General features: G+C 63.3%; 3 protein-coding genes and 1 long non-coding RNA gene across 8 annotated transcripts in view; 1 reads left to right on the forward strand and 3 right to left on the reverse strand.

The window, feature by feature from the left end:
* PREB (prolactin regulatory element binding) overlaps nt 1–20,325 on the reverse strand; it is a 345,777-nt gene extending 325,452 nt beyond the window's left edge. Inside the window, exons 1-13 of one of the 4 annotated variants that reach the window (XM_064651194.1) lie at nt 20,154–20,325; nt 19,708–19,900; nt 18,890–19,101; nt 18,478–18,558; nt 18,278–18,402; nt 17,129–17,302; nt 16,991–17,063; nt 16,745–16,920; nt 15,449–15,505; nt 14,746–14,817; nt 14,502–14,572; nt 14,298–14,419; nt 13,594–14,218 (exon numbers count right to left, since the gene is read on the reverse strand). In XM_064651194.1, the coding sequence (XP_064507264.1) occupies nt 13,787–14,218; nt 14,298–14,419; nt 14,502–14,572; nt 14,746–14,817; nt 15,449–15,505; nt 16,745–16,920; nt 16,991–17,063; nt 17,129–17,302; nt 18,278–18,402; nt 18,478–18,558; nt 18,890–19,101; nt 19,708–19,900; nt 20,154–20,288 (1,923 nt within the window). In that variant the 5' untranslated portion in view covers nt 20,289–20,325 and the 3' untranslated portion in view covers nt 13,594–13,786. Of the gene's footprint in view, nt 1–13,593; nt 14,219–14,297; nt 14,420–14,501; nt 14,573–14,745; nt 14,818–15,448; nt 15,506–16,263; nt 16,645–16,744; nt 16,921–16,990; nt 17,064–17,128; nt 17,303–18,277; nt 18,403–18,477; nt 18,559–18,889; nt 19,102–19,707; nt 19,901–20,153 lie in introns of those variants that run through there. The other 3 variants (XR_010429636.1, XM_064651195.1, XM_064651196.1) reach the window with 3 other exon arrangements.
* On the reverse strand, nt 8,026–10,043 carry LOC135412258 (uncharacterized). The gene is made up of 3 exons (XR_010429545.1): nt 9,760–10,043; nt 9,541–9,614; nt 8,026–8,165 (listed from the first exon to the last, which is right to left on the reverse strand). It is a non-coding gene; the product is annotated as an uncharacterized LOC135412258 (long non-coding RNA).
* On the forward strand, nt 10,857–13,616 carry KHK (ketohexokinase). Its single transcript, XM_064651233.1, has 8 exons — nt 10,857–11,054; nt 11,131–11,247; nt 11,487–11,621; nt 12,123–12,195; nt 12,382–12,528; nt 12,920–13,008; nt 13,085–13,242; nt 13,358–13,616. Exons 1-8 carry the CDS (start codon nt 10,951–10,953, stop codon nt 13,441–13,443), a joined length of 909 nt encoding a protein of 302 aa, XP_064507303.1. The 5' UTR covers nt 10,857–10,950; the 3' UTR covers nt 13,444–13,616.
* Nucleotides 20,326–20,874: 549 nt separating the features above from the next.
* Nucleotides 20,875–26,366, reverse strand: SLC5A6 (solute carrier family 5 member 6). Of its 2 annotated transcripts, none has more exons than XM_064651201.1 (15): nt 24,091–26,366; nt 23,951–24,016; nt 23,818–23,869; nt 23,676–23,743; nt 23,372–23,526; nt 23,069–23,209; nt 22,858–22,981; nt 22,702–22,790; nt 22,517–22,629; nt 22,356–22,423; nt 22,156–22,242; nt 21,870–22,047; nt 21,677–21,781; nt 21,489–21,610; nt 20,875–21,380 (listed from the first exon to the last, which is right to left on the reverse strand). In XM_064651201.1, exons 1-15 carry the CDS (start codon nt 24,418–24,420, stop codon nt 21,222–21,224), a joined length of 1,857 nt encoding a protein of 618 aa, XP_064507271.1. In that variant the 5' UTR covers nt 24,421–26,366; the 3' UTR covers nt 20,875–21,221. The 2 variants fall into 2 exon arrangements, with proteins under 2 accessions (XP_064507271.1, XP_064507270.1); XM_064651200.1 differs by having other exon boundaries at nt 21,677–21,780; nt 21,863–22,047; nt 24,091–26,359.
* Nucleotides 26,367–26,377: the final 11 nt, after the last annotated feature.

Consider the following 26,377-nt stretch of genomic DNA (forward strand, 5'->3'; position numbering starts at 1 on the left):
TTCTGGTCACGGTGTGACTGGGGTGGGGTCGGGTTCTGACGGGACTGGTGGGTGTCAGCACCTTCCAGGTGTTGGAGCCGTGTCCTGGTGCTGGGGCACCCTCTGTGCACCCCCTCAGCCCCGGTGGTGTTGTGCTGGCTGGAGGCTGGAGCTGGTGGTGCCTGTCTGGGGGGCCCTACAGTTCCACTTGCTGTTTAATCCACCCCTGGTGGGGGTTTCACCCCCTGCCATGGGGGCTGCTCTGGGGTACCCTGTCCCTCCATGTCGTGGCTGTTCCCTGGCCTGTCCTGCCAGGGCATCGGGGGTACCGTGCCCACCACTGTGCCCTTGGGAGGGGCGAGGGGGTGGTGGTGGGAGGTGGTGGTGTCCCAGGAAGAACAGGCACCAGGTTGGGTGTGTCTGGGGGTGTCGATGGTCAAAGGCTCCAGGTCGGGTCTGGGGCACTGGCACCTCCTTAGAGCTTTAAGTATTTGTGCTCGTGGTTCCTGGGTAGAGGATTTGGAGGGCAAACATCAGGATTTGGGGACAGGGGGTGGGGACAGGGGGTGTCCAACCCCAGTTTGTGCCCCTGCTGTTGATGGGTTTAATTAATGGTGAGGTTGGGACTGAGCCTTTTGCCCTCGGGTGCTCTTGGCATCTTCAGTGAGCTCCAGGGACATTGTCTGCCTCTGTCTGGTAACTGGAGGGGTCTTCAACAGTTCACTGGAGAGGGTTGGTGTGTGGCTGTTCTGTTAATGCAGCTCCAGTGTGGGTGATGTGAAAAAACATCATCTATCCCAGAAAGCTCATCTCATCCCATCCCCTGCCATGGGCAGGGGGTTGCTCAGGTTGCTCCAAGCCCCATCCAACCTGGCCTTGGACACTTCCAGGGATCCAGGGGCAGCCACAGCTTCTCTGGAAAATCCATTCCAGCCCCTCCCCACCCTCACAGGGAGGAATTTCTCCCCAGTACCCCACCCAAATCTCCCCTTCCCCAGTGGGAAGCCATTCCCCCTTGTCCTGTCCCTCCATCCCTTGTCCCCAGTCCCTCACCAGCTCTCCCGGAGCCCCTTTAGGCTCTAGAAGGGGCTCTCACTTCTCTCTGGATCCTTCTCCAGGAGAACACCCCCAGCTCTCCCAGCCTGGCTGCAGAGCAGAGGAGAGCAGGTTCTCAGGGAAATTGTTTCTCTGAGGTGGCATTCCCGCTGTGGGCAGGAGGTGGAGATCCAGAGCCATGACAGTAGTTCTTGGAGAGGAGGGAATTGAAACCTGGGAAGGGCTCAGTCTTTCTGTGTCCTCCCTGGCTGCAGGGTTTAGGGACTCCCCATCCCACCCCAGTGCTGAGAAACAGCCAAAAGGCCTGACAGGATATTTCCAGAGGCCCAGGACACACATTAACACTGATGGTCGTGGGCCAGTGGGCAACTGGTGTGAGTGGGAAGGGATACAAGAGAAATTAGACAAAACCCAAAGATCACAGAAAGATAAAAAGGGAAAAGGTGTCATCAGTCACGCACTGGGATTGTGCTTAAAGGCTCTGTGGCAATGGAGAGAACAAATGATAAAAGAAACTAATGATCTGAGAGATGAAATAAAAGAAAGAAAACGTGTAGAACTGTCTTTACAGTATCAAAATGGCTGATTAAAACAACAGTTAAAAGAGTTCAATGAAAAGAAAAAACCTTGGAAGAAAAATTAGAATGGACATTGTTAAAAGCCCCCAATCCTCTGGATGTTAGTAAAATAGGAATATCAATAGTATCACCTGGGAACTGGGATGGTGATATTTGGGAAAGCCCTGATGAAAATGCTGATGAGTGAGAATGGGACTCTGGTGAAACGATTGAGCCCCCACCTCCTGCAGAGGAAGAGGTTCCAGAATGAAAAATGAGACCCACAATTAAGACCAAAGTGTCTGAAGGACCTCAGGGAGGTCAGAGGAAGAACAGGGTCAGAACCACTCCCTGGGACCCCCTGCAACTGGCAAACCCACAGGAAAAATATGGATGAAACCCAGGTGAGTCAGAGACTGAGTATTTGTGGAGTGTGAACCTTTGGGGGAGCCAGAATATTGGAATATTGCTGTAGGGAACTGAGAGTGCTGCACTCCGGGGGCCAGGAGTCCCATTAAATCTGGGACCTGAGCCTGCCAACCCACCCCATTCCATAACCAGCAGGGCTGCGTGTTGGGCAGGAGGAACAAATGTTCTGGGAAGAGGAGAAGCAGCTCCACACCCACAGGGTCACCTCAGGAAATCTCCCCCACGGGCCCAGGGCAGCTTTGCCTCCAGGCACAGACACCCCAACCTCGCAGAGCTGGACCCTGATGTGCTGAGATCTCTCCTGAGAGGAGACCCAGCAATGTTAAAAACACACTCAGTGGGTGAGGAGATGGAATCAGCAGAGATGTGATGCATAATGAACCTGCACAGGACCCACAGGCCCTGAGGTGACCCATCCCCACGGGGCAGAACTCTTCCATGATGAGGTGAACCAAGGGAAATGGGCTGGGAAAACCATCCTGGAGAGCAAATGGGCTGTTGAGAGGAGCCCAGAAACTGCAACGGGGAGACCTTCTGAATTTAAACATAGCCCACCCAAGAGAAAAGAAAGACCCAAAGCCCCTTCTCACTCACGGGAACAGCAAAAGGAGCGTGGAGGACACGGTGACCTCGGGTGGTCCCAGTGCAGCTCTCAGGGGACCCCAGTGCAGTGACAGCAAACTCAGTCAAAGCACAGCAAGAGGGAAGCAAGAATAACAAAGAGCCTCCTCAGGGAAAACACACCTCACAACCCCTTTGAGAAAACAGAGACACAAAAGGGAAAACCCACCAAGTGCTGGGTGAACTTTGGGCCCCCTCACCCAGAGCTATCAATGGTCCCATAAGGATGGGCCCCATATCTGCTCACCAGTGGGACCTGAACAGCAACCTCCGAATTTTCTGATTGATGCGGGAGCCCAAATATCTCTGATCACCCCCACAGGTGCTAAAAATTAAACTGGAGTTTTAAGAGAAAAAGGGTCTGTCTGACGGGATTCAAGGGACAGAGTGTTGTCTGTTATACTGCCAGAGTCTGCTCAAGGTTATTTGGGGGAAAATGAATGACCTGACACACCTTTGCAACTCCAGATCACGAAGAAAACATTTTAGGATATGATGTCCTTAAAGGAAAAGTTTGGCAATTGCCCAATGAGAATGTTTGGTCATTTGGGCCCACCAAACACCCCAAATAGTAAATTTTCTGGGAAAAAAAAATAGGAAAATTAATGTATTTAAAATGTCTGCAGTTTGACCTGCTTCTGCTGTGACCAGTATCAAACAGTATCCTGTTCCTCCTGCAGCCAAAGAAAGGATAGTTCCAGATGTAAAGACATATTGATAATGCATTGATAGGGGGTGAGGGGGAAAGTGCAGCAAGAAAAACAGCACCGGATATATGGCATAAATTAAATGAGGAGGGGGTAGAAGTGCCCTCTGCCAAATGCCAAGGACTCTGAAGAGGTGAAATTCCTGGGAACCTGCTGGGTTGCAGGTCAGGCTGCAGTCCCAGATGAAACCATTACAAGATTAGATGCTATACCCACTCCTGCCACTAAAAAGGAACTTCAAAAGATCCTCTGTGGATGCTTTAGGATGCTGGAGAAATAATTTTCCTGGATTTTCTATAGTAGCAAGACCCTTGTATGCATTAATGAGTTAAAAACAGACCTGGGAGTGCCCTGATAGACACAGACAGGCTTTGCAAACACTGATAGAAGAGCTAAAAATATATCAGTCACTTGGGCCAGTTCACCCCAGTGATCCTGTAAGAGTTGAATGGGGTTTTGCTGAACATGATACTTACTGTAATATGTTCCAGAACGGCCCAAGTGGACCCAAACAACCATTAAGGTTCAGCTCCACAGCATTAAAAGACACTGAAAAAAGATGAACTGACTGGGAAAGGAGATTATTATCTCTGACCCAAGCTCTTCAATAAGGAGAAAAAATTCCCCTGCACCAATCTGTGCAAATCCAAGGCCCCTTTAACCCGTTAGCCAGGGTTAGGAAGGGCAGTGCTGCCCCAGAGGGGATTGCACAGAGACCAGCAGCACACAAATGGTGTGCCTGTGCCTCAGGAGCCAGGGATCAAATGGATACCACTGAGGGGCTGAGAAACCCTTCCAAATCACAAAGAGCTGTAGCCCCAGACACGCTGGCTCTGCCCCAGAGTCCTCTGCCTGGTGCTCCTGCACTTACATCAGACTGTGGAGTTAAAGGTGCTTTACTGATGCCTCAGCCAAGCACAGCAGTGGCAAGTGGAAGCACAGAGCAGTTGCCCAACACTCAGACAGGAAGGGAAGCAGCAGAAGAAGGAATGGGAAGTGCACAGGTGGGGAAATGGGAAGCTGCACTGCTGGCAGTAAAAGAGAAGACAAAGACAATCCATGTTGGTTCCTGTGCAGCCTGGGCTGGTGCCACACAGTGGTTGTGTCGGTGGGAAGCACTGGGTTGGCCAGGGAATGGAAAGGAGGCTTAGCAGAAGGAATTTTGGGTATGGTTGTTGTTACAGGCTCAGTCCCCACCAATCCACAGACGGGTCAAAGCTCATGCCCAGGATAAAGCCCCACAGACTGATTGGAACAACCAGGTGGATCAGATGACAAACACTAAAAATTGATTAACTGGAAAATCCTGAGCACTGGCACCAACTGGGGGAGTGGCCACACTGTGAATTAGGGCAGACTGGACAGGAAGCTTTATTTTTTGCAGCACAAATTGGAGGCTGGCTACTGACCAGAAAGATGTGCAAAGGCACCCCCCCACAACGTCCCCAGTGCCAATTAAGGCTCGGGTAAAATCAGCCAGGCTTGGCACTACCTTGGCAGATCAAACATAACGACACTCTGGTTATATTGTCCCTCTGGGGCCATCCAGGGGCTGTGGGGACACACTGACAGGGTGGGGTGGGCTCTGGGCTGTCACTGCCACTGGGCTGATGCCAAAGCTGCTGTTTCGGGACTCAGGAACTGGTTTTCCAGTCTCCCTGTCCCAGACTGCACGAAGTGACAAGGGATCACAGTTCAGCAGTGTGATGGCACAAGGCTGGTCCAAGAAGGGGAGCAGCAAACAGGTTTTCCATGCACCTTGTAACTCCCAAGCAAACGGGGTCGTGGAGCTGGGAAGGGTTTGGTGAAGGGCTCCCTCAGGCCACACGAACCCAGCGGGATAAAAGGTTCCCCTCTGTGTTGTATCAGACAAATAACCCACATGGACAATGGGTCATCCTGTTTAACCAGCTCCCTTGGGCCCCTGCCCCTTGGATCAGCCCCAAAGGGTGACATGGGAGCCTCTGAGGACAACCTGCAGTGCCTGTAGCTAATTCTATATTATGCTCTGTTTAATGTTGCTAACTAAATTCTAACTGATTTTGGAATAATTGTATGATTATAAGACAGCTAACACCCTCAAGGCTGAGCCAAAGAGATTTGTCCAATTATATTGGTCTGGGTGAGTAACATCAATCTCTATGCAATAATTGTTTTCTTTTTGCTAGCTTTAATATAATATCAATATTACATTAAATAATATAACATAATAATTATACAATTTAATATAATATTAATATAATATTAATATAACATTAATATTATATTAATATATTTAATATATTTTTATATTATTTAATATAATCACTTTGATATATTACACTATACTGTATGAGCAGTTTTAGCTTCTATACTGTGTAGTAAATAATTCTGTTTAAGATCTTTTTGTCTAATAATTTATCACGATAAATGATTTATTTTTATATAAATATGTCTGACTTGCCATCATTAATCCTGTGGGACAAGGCTGTACAAAGGTCCATTCACACCTCTGCAAATGGGTTTGTTGAGGGGTGTGTTCACGTCCCTCAAAGGCTCTAAAACAAAGTTCTCTCGTGGCTACGTCCACATAGAGTTGGAATAATTTTATAGGCAATGCTCCCATCCCTGGGAGCTCAGTGGGTAACTCTGTACACCGTGAAAAATTAACCTTTAGCACATGTGGTGCTTCTTAATGATCCAATTGTCTCAGTGGGTGAGAAATGGGATCAAAAGGGAAAGACTGACAGGGAGCCCTCTCAGTCAGGTTTTGGAATTCGATTCATCCCTGGGCTGGGAAGGGGGACTCACCCATTCCCCGTGCAACATTTCCTTTTTGTTTAAAAATTCAGCCACATCATGACAGATATAAAGCCTCCCAAGGCAGAACATGGAAGGTTAACACATATTTGTACGATCTCAAACACGTATAAATCCTTGTGTCCACTCCCAGGCTAAATTTAGCTGAATTCCCTGATTCCCGATTCCTTGAGACAAAGTTATGCCTCCATAAGACAAAAGCAAAAGCTTTACCCACACCATTCTTCCTTTTTTTTTTTTTCCCCAGCAAAAAGACAAAATAAACCCAGCAAAAATCAAACTAAGAATACATAAAGTGGTCTGTCTTATAAAATCCAACTAATATTTGGTCCTCAACAAGGTGATATTAAAAACACAAAAAAGGCACAAAAATTAATAAACTGATAATACAGGTTTCATCAGTTCCACACAGCTCGACATCATCTGTTAGAAGGTTCCTGTTAAACAAGAAGTGAAAGTTTTGCCTGCTGCAGGCCAATTATTAAAAAGAAGGGACAATCCATCGATGCTGGTTTGGTACCAGGAAAGAAACCCAAAAGTCAAAAGGGCCTGAGGCAGAGTTCCCCAAGTGCAGCCCGTGCTGTGGGTGAGTGTTTGTCCCCTGTGGGCTCTGACAAAGGTGTCCTGCCCTCCCTTCCAGGCGAGCACCAGTCGAGCCCTGTCCTGTTTCCAGCAGGGAATCAAACAAGACACATCTTTCTCATCTGGGGTTGCCATCCACGAGCGGGACACCCTGAGTTTGAGTTCCCATTTCCACAGGATTTCTCACAGCAGCAGTTAAAGGCACAGCACTGGCCTTTAACTGCCTGTAATGAACTGCCCAGACAGGAGAATCAGAGGGGGGCTGTGAGACCCCCGCCACTGCCCAAGCACCTGGGGGGCTGTTGGGTTGTGGTGTTGGGTTCTGCAGCTCTCAGAGGAGCCAAATCAGCCACAGCTTCGGAAATTCCATTCCCTGCTGCAGCAGAAACCCAGCTCTGAGATGCCCCAGCAGTCCCCAGCCAGGGATTGCAGCACACTGCAGTCTCGGGGTTTCCTTTAGGGTTGAGATCAGCAGACTTCAATTCTCGCCCAGGAGCCATAAACCCTCAGCAGCCTGGCAGATAGCACTTGCTCTGTTTACTCCAGTGATTTTAGGCAGATAACACTTGCTCTGTTTACTCCAGTGGTTTTAACTCTTTGCTGCCCGGGTCACACGGGGCTCCTCAGCCTCCCACGCTGCATTAATACTGAACGTTACACTCCAGGACCTACTGGAAATGTTATTAATTGCTGGCCAGGACCAACTGGAGTCCAAATGTGTGGGGTGCATCGAGAGGATTCCCCTTGCTGGATTTCAGGCTGGCCTGATTTACTGGCAAACTTTGATCTTTGGGTGGCTGAGGCTGAGATTTGGCAGCTGGCTCTGGGTTAGTGGCAGTTTAGTGACCCCGACAACCATCAGTTCTAATGAAGGGTCGTAATGTCACTCCCTCCTCATCAGATGTCAGTGCAAACGTTACTGTCTCGCTCTTTATCAGAACAAAAGACCCATTCACTCAACTCCTGCACTGGACAGAACATTCTGAGTTACAGGACTGTTCCTGAAGATGTTACAGGTTCTCCATCCTGCAGTTTTTCCCATAAGATTTTCTCTCTCTCTCATGTGCATCCCAAAGCTCTGCCTGAACCTTTCCAACCCAACCAAACTGAGCAGCCCCTCTGCCTGCAGCCTCTTCTCCTTTTCCTCACCTAACTGATAGTCCTTGTTTGCCTCAGCCAGAGGTTTAGTTGATTGGCCCAGGAATTTTATACCTGAAGTGCAGGGCATTAAGTGCCAAAATCCTCTGCAGATCCGAGGGCCTGAACCTTCAACCTCCGTAAAATCACAACAGAGCTTTAAAACCATTTTCTCATTTACTTTTTTTTTTTTAAAGTAGCAGAAGCCTTTTCCTTCCCTTCTCCCCAGAGGGGCCTTACAAACCATTGGGCACCACAACCCCTCTCCTGCTCGGGCACGACTCTGCAGATCGTCCTCCTGGAAGGAAGTGAAAGTGTTTAATATAAATATTTATACACAATGTTACTTAATATAAATAACATTAACATGACAATTCAAACAGTCTCCTCCTGCTGTGTCCAAGTAGCAAACCAGGCCCAGGGGAAGCCTCCAGTTACAGACAGAACACAGCAATTCCTTGAGAACAATCACAACAGTTCTACCCATTCCTTTGCATTCTTCACCATCCACTTACCCAATAGAAACGTACACGTAGGAAAATGTGCTTTTGGAAATGTTTTTTTAGAAGCACACACGGAGCTGCCGCCGCTACAAGCACAGGGATCTCACACACCCCAAACCCGCGGGTCTGGAGAACCCGCTCCCGGTGTGGGATTTCAGCCTCACACCCCAACAACCCCTCCAAAGAGGTACCGACAGCGCGGGCCGGAGCTGAGGCGCCTCTGGATGCGGACGCCCCTGGATCCCTCTGTTTGAGGAGATCCCACAGCGACCTCAAGTGACCAGCTCCTTCCCCGGGTGTTGTGTCCGGGCACCAACCCGCTCTTGGCTGCCAAAGAAACTCTCGAAGTGCCTCGAGGGAGTCACCAGGCGTTAAACACCGTCTGTAGCACGCACAGAGCCCGGGGTTTTGAACAGTTTCCCTCTTAATCTTCTCAAATGCTTCAACTCTCCCATCAGCCTTTTCTCTCTCTCTCCCAGGGTCAGTGAAGCCTCAGATCATCCCCAGTGTTCCCAATTGCACAACCTCGGCCAAGAGCATCCCCTTTGCTGTGCTGGACGTGCTAAAAGTAGTCATAACCCCCCCTTAACTTCAACTCCCTGCGTGGCTTACGAGGGATCCCCACCCCCTGCACGCCTTGGGCGAGCCCCCAAACCCCCCTTTCCCCTCACGGGATCCCCACCCCTGCACGCCTTGGGCGAGCCCCCAGACCCCCATTTCCCCTCACGGGATCCCAGCCCCCTGCACGCCTTGGGCGAGCCCCCAGACCCCCCATTTCCCCCCACGCTGCTCAGGCCACGCTCCCACACTCGACCCCCTGCAGGGACTCCCCCGACCTACAAACTGCTGCACCTACAGAGAGGCTGAGGGAGTCGGAGCAGTTTGATAACAAACCCTGACCATTGACGTTGGATCTGCTCAGGGAATTTTAACGATCCCTTTGGCTCCTCCCTGCTCCAAAGATCCCGGTGGGCTCACCCGGTGCCAGCAGGTGGGGGTTTGGAGCAGGGAGGCTCCAAAGCGGGTGTCTGGGGCCTCACCTGGGTCGCCAAACTGTTAAAGAAACTTCCCTGTCCAAGTATCCCTGAGCTGCTCCAGCAGCCACACCCCCCACACCTGAGCTGGGACCGGGGCCCCTTCACACTGCCCCGTCAGACCAGTCCCCCTCACCAGCTCAGTCCCAGCTTTCCCATCGCAGTCTCAGACGTCTCAGTCCTTGAAATGATTTAATCTTGATGCAATAACTAAGTAAAAAAAAACCAAACCAGCTCGGGTTGGTGCCTCCAAGGAGGGACCCGAACAAAGGAACCCTGAGCATTTGTCCCCTCGCAGTCTGAGCACGGGAAAGCCTGGACTGTTCGGCTCCTGCTGTCTCCGAGGGTGCCTCACCTGGCTGTGCCCACAGCCTGGAACGCTCAGCTCCCGCTGTCCCCAGGTGTCCCTCAGCTGGCCGGGCCACAGGTCCCGGGCCCTTTGTTGCGCAAAGGGTCGGCAGGTCCCAGTCCCTCACCGGGGTGTCTGTGTGCCTGTCCGTGTGTCCGTGTGTCCAAAGGGCACACTGCTGGGGATGTTTGGCCGTGTGGGGTGAGGGGGGTGGGGGTGTGTGGGGTGTGTGGGTGTGGGTGTGTGGGGTGGGTGGGGTGGGTGGGGTGGGTGGGTGTGTGTGGGGTGGGTGTATGGGGGTGTGTGGGGTGGGTGTGTGTGTGGGGGGGGTGTATGGGGGTGTGTGGAGTGGGTGGGTGGGTGTGGTGGGGGTGTGTGGGGTGGGTGGGTGGGTGTGGGGTGGGTGTATGGGGGTGGGTGGGTGTGTGTGGGGTGGGTGTATGGGGGTGTGTGGGGTGGGTGGGTGGGTGTGGGGTGGGTGTATGGGGGTGTGTGGGCGTGTGTGGGGTGGGTGGGTGGGTGTGGGTGGATGTGGGGGGGTGTATGAGGGTGTGTGGGTGTGTGTGGGGTGGGTGGGGGTGTGTGGGGTGGGGTGGGTGGGTGTGGGGGGGGTGTATGGGGGTGTGTGGGTGTGTGTGGGGTGGGTGGGTGGGTGTTGGGGGGGTGTATGGGGGTGTGTGGGGTGGGTGGGGGTGTGTGGGGTGGGTGGGTGTGTGTGGGGTGGGTGTATGGGGGTGTGTGGGGTGGGTGGGTGGGTGTGTGGGGGGTGTATGGGTGTGGGTGGGGTGGGTGGGGGTGTGTGGGGTGGGTGATGGGGGTGTGTGGGTGTGTGTGGGGTGGGGTGGGTGGGTGTTGGGGGGGTGTATGGGGGTGTGTGGGGTGGGTGGGGGTGTGTGGGGTGGGTCGGTGTGTGTGGGGTGGGTGGGTGGGTGCGTGGGGGTGTATGGGGCTGTCTGTCCCTTCCCGCCCGTTATGTGCACGCGGGGCGGGGGCGGGGCGCGCTGGGGGCGTGACCTACACGACCACGCCCACTTCTCGCCCCGCCCATCGAGGGCCCGGCGCGGCGGCGGGCGCTGATTGGCGGCGCGGGGGGGTGGGGGCGTGTCCGGGGCGTGTCCAGGCCGGCGGTCCCGGGACCGTGCCCGGTGCTCGCCCCGATCCCGCTCCCGTTCCCAGTCCCGCACGCAGCGGTCCGGGATGGCGGCGCGAGCGGGCGAGCGGCGGATCCTGTGCGTGGGGCTGGTGTGCCTGGACATCATCAGCGTGGTGGAGACTTTCCCGGCCGAGGACTCCGACACCAGGTACCGCCAACGGGGGCGGCTCCGCCGGTGCCTCCCGAGCCGGCCCCGCGCCCACCGCAGCTCCTGTCCCCCGCAGGTGCGTGTCGCAGCGGTGGCAGCGGGGCGGGAACGCCTCCAACTCCTGCACGGTGCTGGCGCTGCTGGGAGCCCCCTGCGCCTTCATGGGCTCGCTGGCCCCCGGCCCCGCCGCCGAGTAAGTGGGGTGCGGGGACCCCCCCAGCACTGGGCACGGGGCCGACCCGCCCTGACACTCCACCGGCCTCTCCGTGTTACTCCACCGGCAGCCCCGACCCTCGGCGCGGTGCCGTGGCCGCGGTCCCCCCGCTGCCCGCCTGCCCCCGCCGTCACCACCGGCGCCCGCCGAGGCACCCGCACCGTCCCGCTCCTCCCGGGGATGTGCGGGCCCCTCACCCCGCTCTCTGTCCCCCGAAGCTTCATCACGGCGGATTTCCAGAGCCGGGGGGTGGACACGGCGCACATTGCCTGGCAGACCCGCGGGGACGTGCCCTGTGCCTGCTGCATCGTCAACGCCTCCAGCGGCTCCCGAACCATCGTCCTGCACGACACGTAAGGGCCCGGCACCTGCGGGCAGCCGGGCTGAGCCAGCTCGGGGTCGCACAGGCGCGGGTCCCGCTGCCTGACTCCCTGTGGTCCCGCCGGTGGTCCCCGCAGCCCCCCGTTCACCGCCTGTGCCGCCACCGGCATCGGTGACATCCCCACATGGCCGCACGTTCTGGGGCGCGGGGCAGCGGCCACGGCCCCATGGGGACACCCGGCACCGCCACGGCACCTGCCCGGTGCCGGGCCGGTGCTCCCTCGGCCGTGCCGAAGGGTCGGGGGCTGTTGGGCATCGCTGAACCGCGGCCCCGGCCTGGCCACCGCTGCGCTGCCCTTCGAGTCGAGCTCAGGGTCTCAGATGCCATCAATTAATGATTCACCCGGGCAGTGTCACCCCTGGGACCTCTGTCCCGGCAGCGTGGGGCCCTGCACAGCCCCTGGCACTGCCCTTCGCCCCCGGCCGCGTGCCAGCCTGGGGGTCCCCTGCCCCACCTGGCGTCCGTCCCGCAGGAACCTGCCTGATGCGACGGCCCGAGACTTCGAGCGGGTCGACCTCTCCCAGTACAAGTGGATCCACTTCGAGGTGAGCCCGGGGCTCTGGGGATCCTTGGGGCTAGAGGGGGGATTCCCTGGGACTGTGGGGGAGCCCGGGGCTGGGGGGACCCTTCGGGTTGGGGAACATCCCAAGAGGGCGGAGCATCCCGGGACGGGGGGGCCCCCCGGGGCCGGCGAACCCCCGGCGGTGGCGGAGCCGTGCCCGTGCCCGCAGGCCCGGAACGCGGCGGAGCAGCAGGCGATGCTGGAGCGCGTGGAGCGGCACAACCGGGCGGCGGCACCGGGACAGCGGGTCCGGATCTCGGTGGAGGTGGAGAAGCCCCGGGAGGAGCTGCTGCCGCTGATGGGGCGGGGCCAAGTGGTGCGGGGCGGGGCCAACAAAAGGGGGCGGGACTTACGGATCATGGGCGGGGTCAAGGGGCGGCTGCACCCGGGGGCGGGGCCGGGGGAGCTGGGGGTCGTGGTCCGGGCTCGAGGGGTGCAGGGGTGGGGTCTGGGGGGGTACCCAAGGTCTGGGGAGCACAGTCGGAGTCTGGGAGTGTGGTCAGAGTGTGGGGGTGCGATTGGGGGCTGGGGAGTGTAAGGGAGTCAGTTTGGGTGTGTAAGGGAGCTGGGGGTGTGATTGGGGTCTGGGGGTGTCATCGGGATCTGGGGGTGTGACTGGGGTCTGGGGGCAGCGCTGGGATGCAGGCCCATCCCTGCCTGGCTGGGGGAGCCGGGGGCTGCCCCCCGCCCCAGCCCCTCTCGTGCAGGTGTTCATCAGCAAGGACCTGGCCCAGCACTTCGGGTACCGCTCGGCCCCTGAGGCGCTGCGGGGGCTGCGGGGGCGCATCCAGTCGGGGTATGGGGGGCGCATGGGGGGCCGGGAGGGCTGGGGAGTGCATGGGGGGCCCCACACACACTCCACACCCCCCCAGGGCCACGCTGATCTGCGCCTGGGCCGAGAAGGGGGCCGACGCCATGGGGCCCAACGGGGAGCTGGTGCACTCGGACGCCTTCCCCCCAGAGACCCTCGTGGACACGCTGGGGGCCGGGGACACCTTCAATGCCGCCGTCATCTTCGCGCTCGCAGAAGGTGGGCACGGACACGGCCCGGGCGCAGCGTGGCCACGGCTCAGCCTGGCACAGCTCTGGCACAGCTGCGCTGCAGACACAGCGCGGCCACGTCTCATCCTGGGCCCCGTCCCCAGGGAGGACCCTGCAGGATGCCCTCACCTTCGGCTGCCGGATCGCAGGCAGGAAGTGCGGGATCCAGGGCTTCGATGGCATCATCTGAGCCTGTGCCTGGAGACCCCCTCACCACCCAGGAGCACCACGTATCCACTGCACGCAGCACCTCCCCCAATAAAGCTCCACGTGCCCCACAACAGCTATGCCCCCCCTGCCCTGGCCGGGGTCCCACTGCCCCAGGGGTGCACTGACCATGGCCAAGGCCACCAGCAGCCTCTATTTCTCTATCTGATGCGTTACAGGGGAGACCACATGACCACAGTGCCCCAGCCCTCCAGCCTGGATGCAGGGTGGGGGCACAGGGACCCCCCTGCCACTCTGTGCCACGAGCAGGTCAGGAAGCAGCCAGGGTGTTGCCCCACTCAGCCCTGCCCACAGCCCCCCACCATCTACCCCTCCCCAGAGTCCCTCCATGCTGGGGCTGCCTCCTCCTCAAGGGCTGCAGCCTCGGGGACTTCCTCTTCCTCAGACGCATCACTACTGTGGGCTTCAGCCTCGGGGGCTTCTTCTGCCTCCACAGCCTCAGCACTGGGGGATTCCACCTTGGGGGCTTCGTCCCCCTCCATGCCTCCAACCTCAGGGGCTCCAGCCTGGGTGGCTCCAGCCTCAGGGGCTGCCTGCCCTGGGCTGCTCACCCCCAGGTGCCCCCTGAGCATCTCTGTGCCCTCCTCAGGCACAGTCTCGGACCCTGCTTGTGGCTCCAGGGAGGACTGCCCCAGGGGTCCCCGGCCCCGGTCAGGTGACAGCAGCTCGTGGGGGTCCAGCAGCCCATCCCCATTGCGGTCCTGCCTCGCCAGGGCTCGGTCCACCAGAGCAGCCACCTGCAGGGACAGGGCATGGGGGTGAGGGCCCGGCCTGGGGGCTCTGTGGGGTGCGAGGGACCATCCCTGTGGGACCCACCGTGTCGGGGTCCGGCCACCCCCCGGCCTGTGCCAGCACAGTGCCCAGCAGCTGCAGCAGCTCCAGCCCATCCAGGTGCCCACTCCGGTCATGGTCATGGAGCACGGCGAGGTAGAGCAGGGCTGTGGGGCACAGAGGCACCGTGGGGCTGGGGTCTCTGACCCCACCAGCCCCTCAGCCCCCCATCACACCACATGGCCTCACCCTGCTCCCGTGGCATGGCCTCCACATCCTGCTCCGGCAGCCCCAGGCTCCGCACCGCGCCCCGCAGCAGCCTGGGGGGAGCAGGGACAGGGTGGGCAACACCGCCCATGCCCCATGGCCCACCCTGGCCCATGAGCAGGTGGGCACTGCCCGGGCCCCCCCCCATTGCTGTCCCCCCCTCAGTGCACAGCCCCAGCCGGGGTGGGGTCCCGGTGTCACGGGGCTCTCCAGGGCAGGGACTCACGGCAGCAGCGGTGACTCCGGGCTCAGCGGGTCGGGATTCGCTTCCAGGATCGTGGCCAGGGGGGGCTCAGGCCTGGCCAGGAGACGGGGGGTTACCTGTGCCCCTGGAGGGGCTGCCCGTGCTGGCCTGACATCCCCCTAACCATGGCCCCCACAGCCCCCTTAGTCCCACCCCTCACTGGGCACCCCCGGACCCCTGTGCCCACCCACAGCCACACGCCCCCTATATTCCTGTGCCCCCCTCATGCCCAGGTGCCCATCGGCCCCCATGCACCCCACCCACACCTGTGCCCCACACCCATATGAACCCCCACGTCTCTGCCTGCCCTTAACTATGTCCCCCCATTCTTCTGCCCTCCATCTGTGCCTGCCACACCTGTACCTCACACTTGTACCCCCCTACCTGTGCCCACCACACCTCTACCCTCCATACCTGTTCCCCCACACCCATACCTTCCATACCCTCCATACCTGTGCCCCCACACCTGTACCCCCATACCTGTGCCCCACACCTTACCCCCATACCCTCCATACCTGTACCTCCATACCTGTGCCCCCACACCTGTACCCCCATACCCACACCCCCATACCTGTGCCCCTACACCTGTACTCCCGTACCTGTACCGTCCATACCTGTGCTCGCACACCCGTACCCTCCATACCTGTGCCCCCCACCCCTGTACCTCATACCTGTACCCCCCTACCTGTGCCCCCCCGCCCTGGGGGCGGCCCGTACCACCGGCCCCAGCAGCAGCAGCACGGTCAGTGTCACCGGTGGGTTCCTCATCCCGCCACCTCGGGCTGCAGTGGAACGAGAGTGGCGGGGTCGGGGTCCCGGGGCCGTGGGAAGCCGGCCGTAGGAGAGGGGCGGGGGCTCCGGGAGCCGCCCCGGTCCCAGCGCGGCGGGGACACGCTGGCACGGACGGGAGGGCGCACAGGACCGGCTGGCGCTGCTCACCCAGTGCGCGCCCCCCAACACCCCCGGCCTGGTGCCCCCGGTGTCCCCGGTGCCCACTCACCCAGCCCCGCTCGCGTCTCGGTGCCGCCCGCCCCGCGCTGGGGCCACGTAGCCGCCACGTCCCGGCCCCGCCACCGGGCCCAGGAGCGGCCCCGCCCGCCCCGGGCCCTGCCCTGCCCTTCCCGGGGGGGTTCGGCACCATGCGGGACGTCCCGGGGCAGCTCCGGGGCAACCAGGATCCGGCGCTTCTCAACCGGGACCGGGGCCGGGCGGGGCGGCGAGATTCGGGCGTGGTCACAGCACGGGCGGGGCCGTCCCGGTGGGTGAGACCCCCCCCCCAGGGCCCCAGGTACAGCCGGGCCACCCCACCATTGACCCCTGGACCCCCACACCAGCACCACCGAGGGCCGGGGTCAGCCAGTGCCAGCACCTGCTCGCCGTGGGGGGCTCCAGGAAGCCCCCCGAGGGCACAGCCAGGCCCCCCGAGGGCACACACTCTCCCGGACCGTGACAGTGCAACGCGCCCAGCCCGGCCCCACTCCCCCGGCACAGACACAGCACTGCCTTCATGCTCCAGTTTAATGGCCACAGTGGGGCAGGGGGCCAGCAGGACACCTTCCTTCTGGGGCAGGGGACCCCCGTGACCGGCAGGCCCCCTGTGCCAGGGCTGGCCCCGCACCACTGCCAGCACAGTCCCGGTGGGCCGGGCCCCGGGCGGCTCCCCGGCCCCTCCTGCACTCCCCGAACACCAGCGGGGGTGGGGCCGGGGCTGGTCCCTTTTCTGTTTCACAGTCTGTGGGGAGGGGTTGCTCCTGGCGCCGAGGGGTCCCCTCCAGGGGCTGGGGGGCTACAGGAAGCCCGGGAAGGCAAGCTGCAGCAGCAGGATGGTGGCCACGATGAGCCCGGCACAGAGCAGCAGCAGCAGCCAGACGGGGAGGGAGCCTGTGGGGCAGAGACGGGTGAAGGGGGGCTGCAGCCCCCCCATGCCGCGGGAGGGGCAGAGGCACCCCAGCCCCCAGGCAGCCCCCCAGCAGCCCCCCAGCAGCCCCAGGACGTACGCCGGGTGGGCAGCAGGTGCAGCTTGCAGCGACTGTCCACGGCCACGCTGAGCAGGGCGGCCTCGTGGCCCCCCAGCAGCTCCCGCCCGGGCTGGCTCTCGGGGACAAAGGCCACGTCGGTCACCACGATGCCGTGGGCCTCCTTCACGTAGTACAGCCTCTGGGGGCACAGGGGGGTGAGAGGCCAGCTGGGGGGCACTGGAGCTGCCCCACCCCCTGCCCCAGCTCACCTGCAGCGAGAAGGCGATGTGGATGGCCACGGAGCCCGTCACCGTGCCCAGCCCCAGGAAAGTGCCCGAATCACTGCGGGGAGAGGGCAGTGAGCTGGGGCTGCCACAGCCCCCCTGCTCCCCCAGGCCCCGGGGTACCTGATGGAGAGGCAGGAGATGACCTCGGAGCCGCAGGGCCGTGTCAGCAGCGGCAGGAAGTTCTTCCCGTCCCACTTGGTCAGGTAGCAGGGCGGGGGGCGGCGCTCCCGCTTGTGGGGCACCTGCACCGTGTAGAGCCGCAGCGCCCCAGCACTGTCCTCCACCGCCCCGAACCTGCCAGGGGACAGTGGGCGTGGGGCACGGGGGGCACGGGGCTCAGGGGGCACGGGGGGCACAGGCTGTGGCTCTCCTGGCATCCAGCCCCCTCCCCAGTAGAGCAGCAGAGCCCAGGGAACCCCTCCCTGCAGACCCAACCGGGACAGGGCTCAGTACAAGGCAGCAGCTGAGGGTAGCCCATCCCCAGCACTGGTGGCCCATTTCCAGCTCCCTGCTCCATCCCCAGCCCCAGTGGTCTGTTCCCAGCTCCCTGCTCCATCCCCAGCCCCAGTGGTCTGTTCCCAGCCCCCTGCCCCATCCCCATCCCCAGTGGTGTGTTCCCAGCCCCCTGCCCCATCCCCATCCCCAGTGGTGTGTTCCCAGCTCCCTGCCCCAGCCCCAGTGGTCTGTTCCCAGCCCCAGTGGTCTGTTCCCAGCCCCCTGCTCCATCCCCAGCCCCAGTGATTTGTTTCCAGCCCCCTGCCCCATCCCCAGTGGTCTGTTCCCAGCCCCCATCCCCAGTCCCAGTGGTCTGTTCCCAGCTCCCTGCCCCATCCCCATCCCCAGTGGTCTGTTCCCAGCTCCCTGCCCCATCCCCAGTGGTCTGTTCCCAGCCCCCTGCCCCATCCCCATCCCCAGTGGTGTGTTCCCAGCCCCCTGCCCCATCCCCATCCCCAGTGGTGTGTTCCCAGCTCCCTGCCCCAGCCCCAGTGATCTGTTCCCAGCTCCCTGCTCCATCCCCATCCCCAGTGGTCTGTTCCCAGCCCCCATCCCCATCCCCAGTGGTGTGTTCCCAGCCCCCTGCCCCATCCCCAGCCCCAGTGATCTGTTCCCAGCTCCCTGCCCCATCCCCATCCCCAGTGGTCTGTTCCCATCCCCAGTGGTCTGTTCCCAGCCCCCTGCCCCATTCCCATCCCCAGTGGTCTGTTCCCAGCCCCCATCCCCATCCCCAGTGATCTGTTCGCAGCTCCCTGCCCCATCCCCAGCCCTCACCGGCAGGCCTGGTAGCGATAGGCCTTGTCGGGGATGCCGGGCAGGTTCTCGTGCCAGCGCAGCCCCGTCACCAGCTGGTCCTGCTGCCACACGCAGCACTGGAAGTCCCTCCCTGCCGTCACCACCTGCCACACACAGCACAGGGGTCAGACGCTGCTCTTCTGCAGGGCCGAGGGGCCGCAGGGCTGCCTGACACTCACCTTGTTGTCAGGGCCGAGTGCAATGTCCTCGATCTCCCCATCGTGGGCCTTGAACTCCAGCATCTTCTTCATGCTGGGGAACTGCGGGGGCAGAGCTGGTGAGGGCGCTGGGCAGGGGCCGGGCCCCGCTGCAGCCCCAGGCAGGTGTGGGGGGAATCAGTTAGGGAACTGATGCTGATCCAGCCATCCCTGCCCGACACTGCTGCCACCAGCACGGCAGTGCTGGCCTCTGCTTCCCTGTGCCAGCCCCCTGCACCCACCTCCCTTTGCCTGTGCCCCCCTTGGCTCCCCCGTGTCCCCCCAGCTTTCTGCGCCTGCCCTGGCTCCCCGTGCCCCTCTGCTCCCCTGCGCCCAACTCCACTGTCCTGTGCCCCCCGGCCCCCCTGCCCACCACAGCTCGCCCCGTGCCCACCTCCCAGAGGCGCAGGAAGCCGTCGGCCCCGCCGGTGGCCAGCAGGGCGCCGTCGCTGCTGAAGCGCACGGCCTTCTGCAGGGCGTCGGCGCTGGTGTCGGTGCGCACGCGGTGCAGGCTCTCCACCCTCACCTCGCGGGGCCGGCCCTGCGTGTCCCCCGGGGCCCCCCCGCCGGGGCCGCGCCGCCGCCGCACGCCCTTGTCCCCCCCGCCTGCAACCGGGACACGGGGCTGGCAGGGCGGGCACGGGGGGCAGTGCCCGTCCCCACAGCACCCCACGCACCGTCCCACGGCACCCAGGGCAGCTCCCGTACCCAAAGGCCCCACAACACCCAGGGTGGGCACAGGGAGGGATCCAGGGGGGTTCCGGGGCACTGCCCATCCCCAAAACACTTCCCAGCCCCCCACACCCTGCCCACAGCACCTGGGATGGGTCCAGGGAGGGGTCCAGGGAAGGCACAGTGGGGTTCCAGGGCAGTGTCCCATCCCCAGAGCTCCCCATGGCACCCAGGGCAAGCACAGGGAGGCAGGTCCAGGACAGACATGCAGGGGTCCAGGGCAGTGCCCCATCCCCAAGCCACCCCACAGACCCCCAGCTCCCCATATCCCGCCCCACTGCACCCAAGGTAAGCAGGGAGAGGGGGATCCAGGGCGGGCATGGGGGTGTCCACAGAACACCTCATCTCCAAAACATTACCCAGCCCTCCACACGGCACCCAGGGCAGGCATGAGGGGGCAGTCCAGGGCAGTGCCCGTCCCCACATCGCCCTCGCCCCAGGGCAGGTGCCCCACGCCGCCCCCGGTGACTCGGCTCTCACCGTCGCGCCCGGCGGTGCCCGGGCCCTCGGGCTCCTGCAGGGTGAAGCGCAGGATGTGGCAGCTGTTGTCCTGCCCGGCGGCGATCACGTCCCCGGCCAGCGCCATGGTCATGGTGGCGCGGGTCTCGGTGTCGTGGCAGTGCAGCAGCGAGGCGCTGAGCTGCCCCCCGATCTGCTCCAGCTGCAGGAAGTGCTGCGGGGCGGGGGGGGCTCAGCCGCGGCCCCGCCGGGCTCTGGGGGGGTTCCCTCTGGGCCTCCCCGTGAGCCGGGCCACCCAAATCCCGCAGCCCCCGCTCGCTCGGACCTGGCCCCCCCACACCCGGGTCCCTCGACCCTCAGACCCCCCCGGCGCTCAAACCTCCACCCCCCGCGCTGCAGCCTGGCCCCCCCGGACCCCCGGCCCCACGCTCAGACCTGCCCCCCCGAGCCCCCGCCCGCCCCCGTACCACGCCATTGCGGATGCCGGTCTTGGCGGCGCCGCCGCCGCCGGCGGTGATGGCGAGCGCCCGGCGCGGGTGGAGGCGGACGGTGTAGAGCGGGAACGGCGCCCGGTACAGCTCCGGGGGGCGCCGGGGCGCCATCGCAGCGCCGTGACGTCACCACGCCGGTACGTCACGCACCGGCACGTAAGCACGCCCCGCCCCGCGAAAATGGGGGCGGGGCCAGGAGGGGTGGGGTCACCAAAGGGGCGGGGCCTCGAGGGTCACGTGCCCAACCCGGTTCGGGGGCAGCCGAGACACCCCCGGTGCCTCGGGGGGCCCTGGGGGTCAGCGGGGACCCCCAGCGCTCATGGCAGCAGGGGTCCTCTGTCCCCCGTGGGCTCCTGGGGCACAGCACAGACACCCACTGCCTGGGGAGACAGGAGTCCCGTCAGGGCCCAGGCGACAGCACGGCCCCTCCCCAGGGGAAATGGGGGCCCGTGGCCCCATGGGCTCGTGGGGGGCAGTGGGGACAACACAGTGTTTGGGGACAACACAGTGTTCCCATGGGATCCCGTGGGGACTCCCAGTGCTTGAGGGGTTCTGAGGTACAGTGAGACCCCCCACTGATCAGGGAAATGAGGACTTGTGGGTTCTTGAGGGACAGTGGGGATACCCCAATGTTTGGAGAGATGGGGGGCCAGGGTTACAGCAGGGAGGGGGTGGTTCCTGAGGACCCTCTGACAGCTGTGCTCCAGAACCATTTATTGGGGGGACGTTGAACACAGAGACGATTGACAGGGCCTTGGGGGGTGTGCTCTGCACCCCGAGGGGTCCAGGCAGCCCCCAGAGCAGAGCAGTGTGTAAGGCACATGGCCAGGCCAGGGGCACTGGGCAGCATCCCGACCTGCGTGGGGGGCACCGCTCTGACACCCCCCAGACATGGTCCCAGAGCCCCCCTGGGGGGCAGCCCACTGGCCCCCCACCAGGGACCCCACACCCCACTATTTGGCACTCCCTAACCGTCTGTGGGTGCCCCTCTGGGGCTTTGAGCCCCCCGGCCTGGGGGGTGGCCAAGATCCCCACGCCAGGGGGTCAGAAGGAGGTTTCCTGCACGGCGTAGGAGGGGGCCGTGGCACTGCGGATGTACCCCTGTCCTTCCTCCTCCTCCTCCTCCCGCTGCCCGGGGCCGGGGGGGGCCAGGCCGTTGGGAATCCCATTGCTCTTCTCTGTGGCATCTGCATGGCCAGGGGTCTGTGGGGACAGAGCAGGGAGCAGGGGGGGCACAGTGGGGGGCAGCAGGGGCGGGGGGCACCCACCCCATGTCCCCCTTCCCCCAAGGTGCTGGGGTCTGTTCCTCACCTGGGCAGGGTCTCCCCCCCCACAGCAGAGCCGCTGCCGGATTTTGGGGGACAGGCAGCAGAGCAGCCGGGGCACCACGGGGGAGATGGTGCGGGGGTCCAGGGCCTCTGGTGGCGTGGGGCCTGGGGGGCAGAGGGGTTGAGCAGGGCCGGGGGGATCAGGGTGGCCCCCCACTCCCACACACTCACCAGTGAGCAGGCTGACAAGGACCCCCACCACGATGACCGTGGTGGAGTTGTGGGCGCTGTACCACATGTAGGACAGGCTGTAGAATCGCTGCAGCCCCGTGGGGCTGAGGGACACGAGGGTCAGGGGGTGTGCAGAGGAGCACCCCACACACACACACCTTGACCCTGAGCCCCCCTCCCGCTCACCTCGGGGTCGGCGTGGGGGGCAGCAGAGTGGTAGCCAGGATGGAGGTGAGGTTGCCCACAGTCGGCAGCGCTGTGCTGTTGGGCATGGGGGAGGCCCCCCCAGCCTGCCTCATGTTCTTCAGGAGGCCGCCGATGCCCACCCAGAAGGCCATGGCCAGCCCGGCCACCAGCCCCAAGGCAGCTCCCTGTGACAGGGGACAGGGAGCTCAGACTGACCCAGACCTCCCCACCAAGCCCTGTGGGGCTGGGGGACACTCATGGGAGGGGGGACTCAGGGGTGGGAGGGCACTCACCGTGGGGTTGGCGCAGGGGAAGAACATGCCGAGGCAGAAGAGCCCCAGGAGGGGGCCCCCCACCATGCCGAAGATGCTGATGGCCGCCTGCAGGAACACGGCCCTCAGTGCCCGACCCACGACCCTGGGGGTGCCAGAGGCAGGGGGCCCTCGCCCTGTTTGGGGTGCCAGAGCTGGGGGTCCCACAGCCCCATCCCTACCTGCAGCACAGGTCCCAGCATGGAGGACACGTACGCCATGCCCAGGCACAGCAGCCCGTAACCGAGAGCTGGGGAGGGGAGCGGGGGGTCATGGCGGTGCTGGGGAGCCCCCTGCCACACCAGCCCCCCAGCCACCCCCTGGCAGCCCCCCGGCCGCTCACCCAGCAGCTTGGAGAGCAGCGTGGCCCGTGACTCCGACAGCCCAGGGAGGTGCGGCCGCACCAGGTCCTCCATGGTCACCGTGGCCAGTGAGTTGAAGGCGGAGGAGATGGTGCTGGGGAGGAGAGGGAGCGGGAGGGGGCTCGGCCAGGACCTCTGAGCCACTGCCCCGGGGCCGCCCACTCACCTGAGGCAGCCGCTGAAGAGGCAAGCGACGAAGAGCCCGGGCAGCCCTGGCAGGTCCCGCAGCACGTCCATCACGAAGAACAGCACCAGCTGGGGCAGGGGATCAGTGCGGGTGTTGGGGCTCAGGAAGGGACACGGGGAAGGGGTCTGCACCCACCTGGTCAGAGGAGGCAGGGCGTGGGGTCAGCGAGTGCTCCCGGTCGTAGACGAACATGACGAGGCCCGTGAGGCAGCTGAGGCAGAGCACGATCTGCTGGCAGGGGAACACGGCGTAGCAGGAGCTGCAGGCACCGGGCGGGTGTCAGAGGCGGGGGAGGCAAGGGGGGCCCATCCCGGGTGCGGGGACCCCCGGCCCCGGCCCCACTCACAGTTTGGCCTCCCGCTCACTGCGGGCACTGAGGTAGCGCTGCACCTGCGCCTGGTTCACCCCGTACAGCGACAGCATCATGAACACCCCGCCCATGGCCAGGGTCCAGAAGGTGTGGCGCTCCAGGGGGTTGGGGTCCAGGCTGTGAGGAGCACCCGGAGGTCACAGTGGCAGGTCCTCACTGGCACCCCACAAAAAAGGGGGCAGCAGGGATGGACCCCCACTGTGGGGGTTCCTCTCCCCCCCCCCAGGCTGCCCCGCGTGTCCCCATGGTGTGACACGGGGGCCCTGGCACATCACTCACTCGATGCCAGAGATCTTGCCCTCCTGCTCAGCCACGTGCCAGACACGGGCCATGCCGCCCACGTGCTGCGCGCCCACCACGATGACAGCCAGCTGGCCTGCCAGCATCACCAGCGTCTGGAACACGTCTGTCCAGATGACAGCCTTCAGCCCGCCCTGGGGGACACACGTGCCGTCATGGCAGGGTCACAGGGTCACAGCAGGGTCACAGGGTCACCGCAGGGGCACAGGGTCACCGCAGGGGCACGGTGCCCATCGCCACGGCACAGCAGGGGCACGGGGCACCGGCGGCACCGGGGACTCACCAGTGTAGTGTAGAGGGTGCAGACCAGCCCCATGGTCAGCACTGCGCTCCAGAGGTCAAAGCCCGTCACTGGAAGCGGCAGAGGCCGTTAATGGGGTGGGGGCAGCAGGTTCCAGGCGTCCCTCCCACCCGTCCCCCCTCACCTGCATTGAGGGCCAGCGCGGGCGCGTAGAGCACCACGCCCATGTAGATGACCTGTGAGGAGGGGAGTGTGGTGCTGAGCCGTGCCTGGCCCCCACGCCCCCCGTGCCCCCCACACTCCCCAGCCCCACTCACCATCTGGAAGATGAAGGTGACGGTGCCCAGCACTCGCACCGTCTTGTTGAAGCGCAGCTCCAGATACTGCGGGGAGAGGGGTCAGGGCACTGCCCCACCTGGCCACGGGGTCCCCCGCGCCCCCCTCGTCCCCCGCTCACCTCGTAGGTGCTGGTGATGCGCAGGCGGTAGAAGACGGGGATGAAGACGTGCGCCGGGATGAGCAGCCCCAGGAAGTAGGAGCAGCCGAGGAACCAGTACTCGGTGCCGAAGCGGTAGATCTCGGCGGGCACGCCCAGGATGGCCACGGCCGACTGGAAGGTGGCCAGCAGGGACAGGGCGACGGGCAGGCAGCCCATGTCACGGTTGGCCAGCAGGAACTCCTGCACCGTGCGCTGCCGGTCGCCGCTCAGCGCGTAGAACAGCCCGATGGCCGTTGACAGCACCAGCAGCAGCACGAAGATGGTGTAGTCGATGGTGGTGAACTCCATAGTGAGCGTGTCCCTGTGCTGCCGCCCTGCCAGCGCCACCGCTGCCCGGCCACCCGCGCCCCGCCGGCCTCATGGGCACCCCGAGCCCCGGCAGCCGCCCCGGCAGCGCGTCCTGGCCGGCATCGCCCGGCGCTGGCAGCTGCGAGAAGGACGTGTCAGCACCGCAGGGACCTTCGCTCGCTCTGTCTTGGCCTCAAGGACCCAGTGAGGGGGGGACTTGGTCAGACCCTCCTCCTCCTCCTCTTTCTCCTCCCTCTGGGCTGGGCTTGGCCACCCCTGGGCTGCCCCACCTGCCCCGCCGAGGGGAACCCAAGCATCTCCAAAGAGCACCGAGGCCACGGCTGTGAAAACAGTCGCACCCAGGCCCCCGCGGCACCGGCCCCGCCAGCCCCGGCAGAACCAGCCAAACCCAACAGGGCCGCCCCCACAGCAGGCCAGCTCTGATCCCACAGGAGCCAAACCCAACACAGCCACCCCCAGAGCAGGACATCTCTGATCCCACAGGAGCCAAACCCAACACAGCCACCCCCAGAGCAGGACATCTCTGATCCCACAGGAGCCAAACCCAACACAGCCACCCCCAGAGCAGGACATCTCTGATCCCACAGGAGCCAAACCCAACACAGCCACCCCCAGAGCAGGACAGCCCCGATACTGGTAGTGCCGGTCCCACCAGACCAAACCCCACCCAGCCGCCCCGGGAGCAGGACAGCCCTGAGCGCGGCAGTGCCGGTCCCACCGGAGCCAAGCCCAGCACGGCTGCCCCCGGAGCAGGACAGCCCCGCCAAACCCAGCCCGGCCCAACCGCACCGACACTGCTCAGCCCCGGCAGAGCCGCCCCCGGTGCGAGAGCCCAGCCCAGCCCGCCCCCCGCCCGGCCCTGGCGCCAGCCCGGCGCTCCGGGGCCGGCACAGCGCAGCCCCCGCGGCAGGACCGGCCGATGGGGCGGGGGAGGGCACAGCAGAGCCCGGTCTGCACCGGCGAGGAGGGGCAGGAGGAGCTCCCACACTCTCATCCCTGAGGGCAGAGGCTGGGCAGGGTGACCCCCACACCACACGCCCCACACGGCCAGGGATGGACAGACGGACAGAGGGGGGCTGGCAGCCTGAGGGGCTCCGGGCACCAGCCAGGTGGAGCAAACACCTGAGCACTCGCTGGCTCTGGCACCCCTGCCTCGATCACAGGGGCCCCCCGAGCTCTGCCCCCTGTGCAGCAGGAGGGGGTGGCCGGGTAGACCCCCCCCCTCTGCCTCCCCAGGCATGCAGGGACTGCGGGGGGCCCGGAGCAGCGGGTGCCAAGGAGCAGGGGATGCTGTGGAGGATCCCCTCCCAGCCAGGGACGGGGTACAGGCTGCAGGGGACCCCCCATCCCGGCGGGGCAGCGTTAGGGGTGCAGGGAGGACGGGGCTGGACTGCGGGTGGCACTGTGCCCACCGTGATCCCCGCTGGAATGCTCGCCTGCGGAATGCCTGGGGGGATTAGGCTGAGCCCTCCTGGCACCCTGGCACAGCCTGCCCGGGCCTGCCCGCCGGGGGCCGGGGGAGGCCGAGCCGGGCCGGGGTCCGTCAGCGGCGGCAGAGCCGGGTATCCCGGTGGGGAAGGAGGTGAGAGGGCAGCGCCGCGGCCGCCACCGGCCCGGGACACGTCACCGCCCAGCTCCCGGACAGGGTCCAAGGTCACCCCCCGCATTCTCCCGCCCAGACTAAACACGGGCGGGGGCACCGCGTCCCGAGGGGCACCCACCGGCCTCGGGCCAAGGCTCCCGTGCCGCGGGGGCTCTCGGTGTCCCTGAGGCTCTGCTGCCGCCAGCCCCGGTGACCCCCGCGCCCCCGTCAGCCGATGACCCAGAGCCGCGGCGCTCCGCGTGTCCCCGTCACCCACTGACCCCGCCGCCGTCCTGCTGCCGCTCCCCCGGGGGTCCCGGTGTTTCCCCTCCGAAACTCAGCATTCGCAGCACC

Source organism: Pseudopipra pipra, chromosome 3 (genome assembly GCF_036250125.1).
Source record: "Pseudopipra pipra isolate bDixPip1 chromosome 3, bDixPip1.hap1, whole genome shotgun sequence".
Lineage (NCBI taxonomy): Eukaryota > Metazoa > Chordata > Aves > Passeriformes > Pipridae > Pseudopipra > Pseudopipra pipra.

What these genes read in the sequence shown, in the direction of transcription:
- SLC5A6 (XM_064651200.1), bottom strand. Translation starts at nt 24,420, where the DNA reads ATGGAGTTCACCACCATCGACTACACCATCTTCGTGCTGCTGCTGGTG. An exon ending in GCATCACCAGCACCTACGAG is followed by an intron (nt 24,017 to 24,090) that starts GTGAGCGGGGGA and finishes CTCTCCCCGCAG; the next exon opens with TATCTGGAGCTGCGCTTCAA. An exon ending in CTCTTCAGCGGCTGCCTCAG is followed by an intron (nt 22,630 to 22,701) that starts GTGAGTGGGCGG and finishes TCTCCTCCCCAG; the next exon opens with CACCATCTCCTCCGCCTTCA.
- KHK (XM_064651233.1), top strand. Translation starts at nt 10,951, where the DNA reads ATGGCGGCGCGAGCGGGCGAGCGGCGGATCCTGTGCGTGGGGCTGGTG. An exon ending in CGGGGGCGCATCCAGTCGGG is followed by an intron (nt 13,009 to 13,084) that starts GTATGGGGGGCG and finishes ACACCCCCCCAG; the next exon opens with GGCCACGCTGATCTGCGCCT. An exon ending in CATCTTCGCGCTCGCAGAAG is followed by an intron (nt 13,243 to 13,357) that starts GTGGGCACGGAC and finishes CCCCGTCCCCAG; the next exon opens with GGAGGACCCTGCAGGATGCC.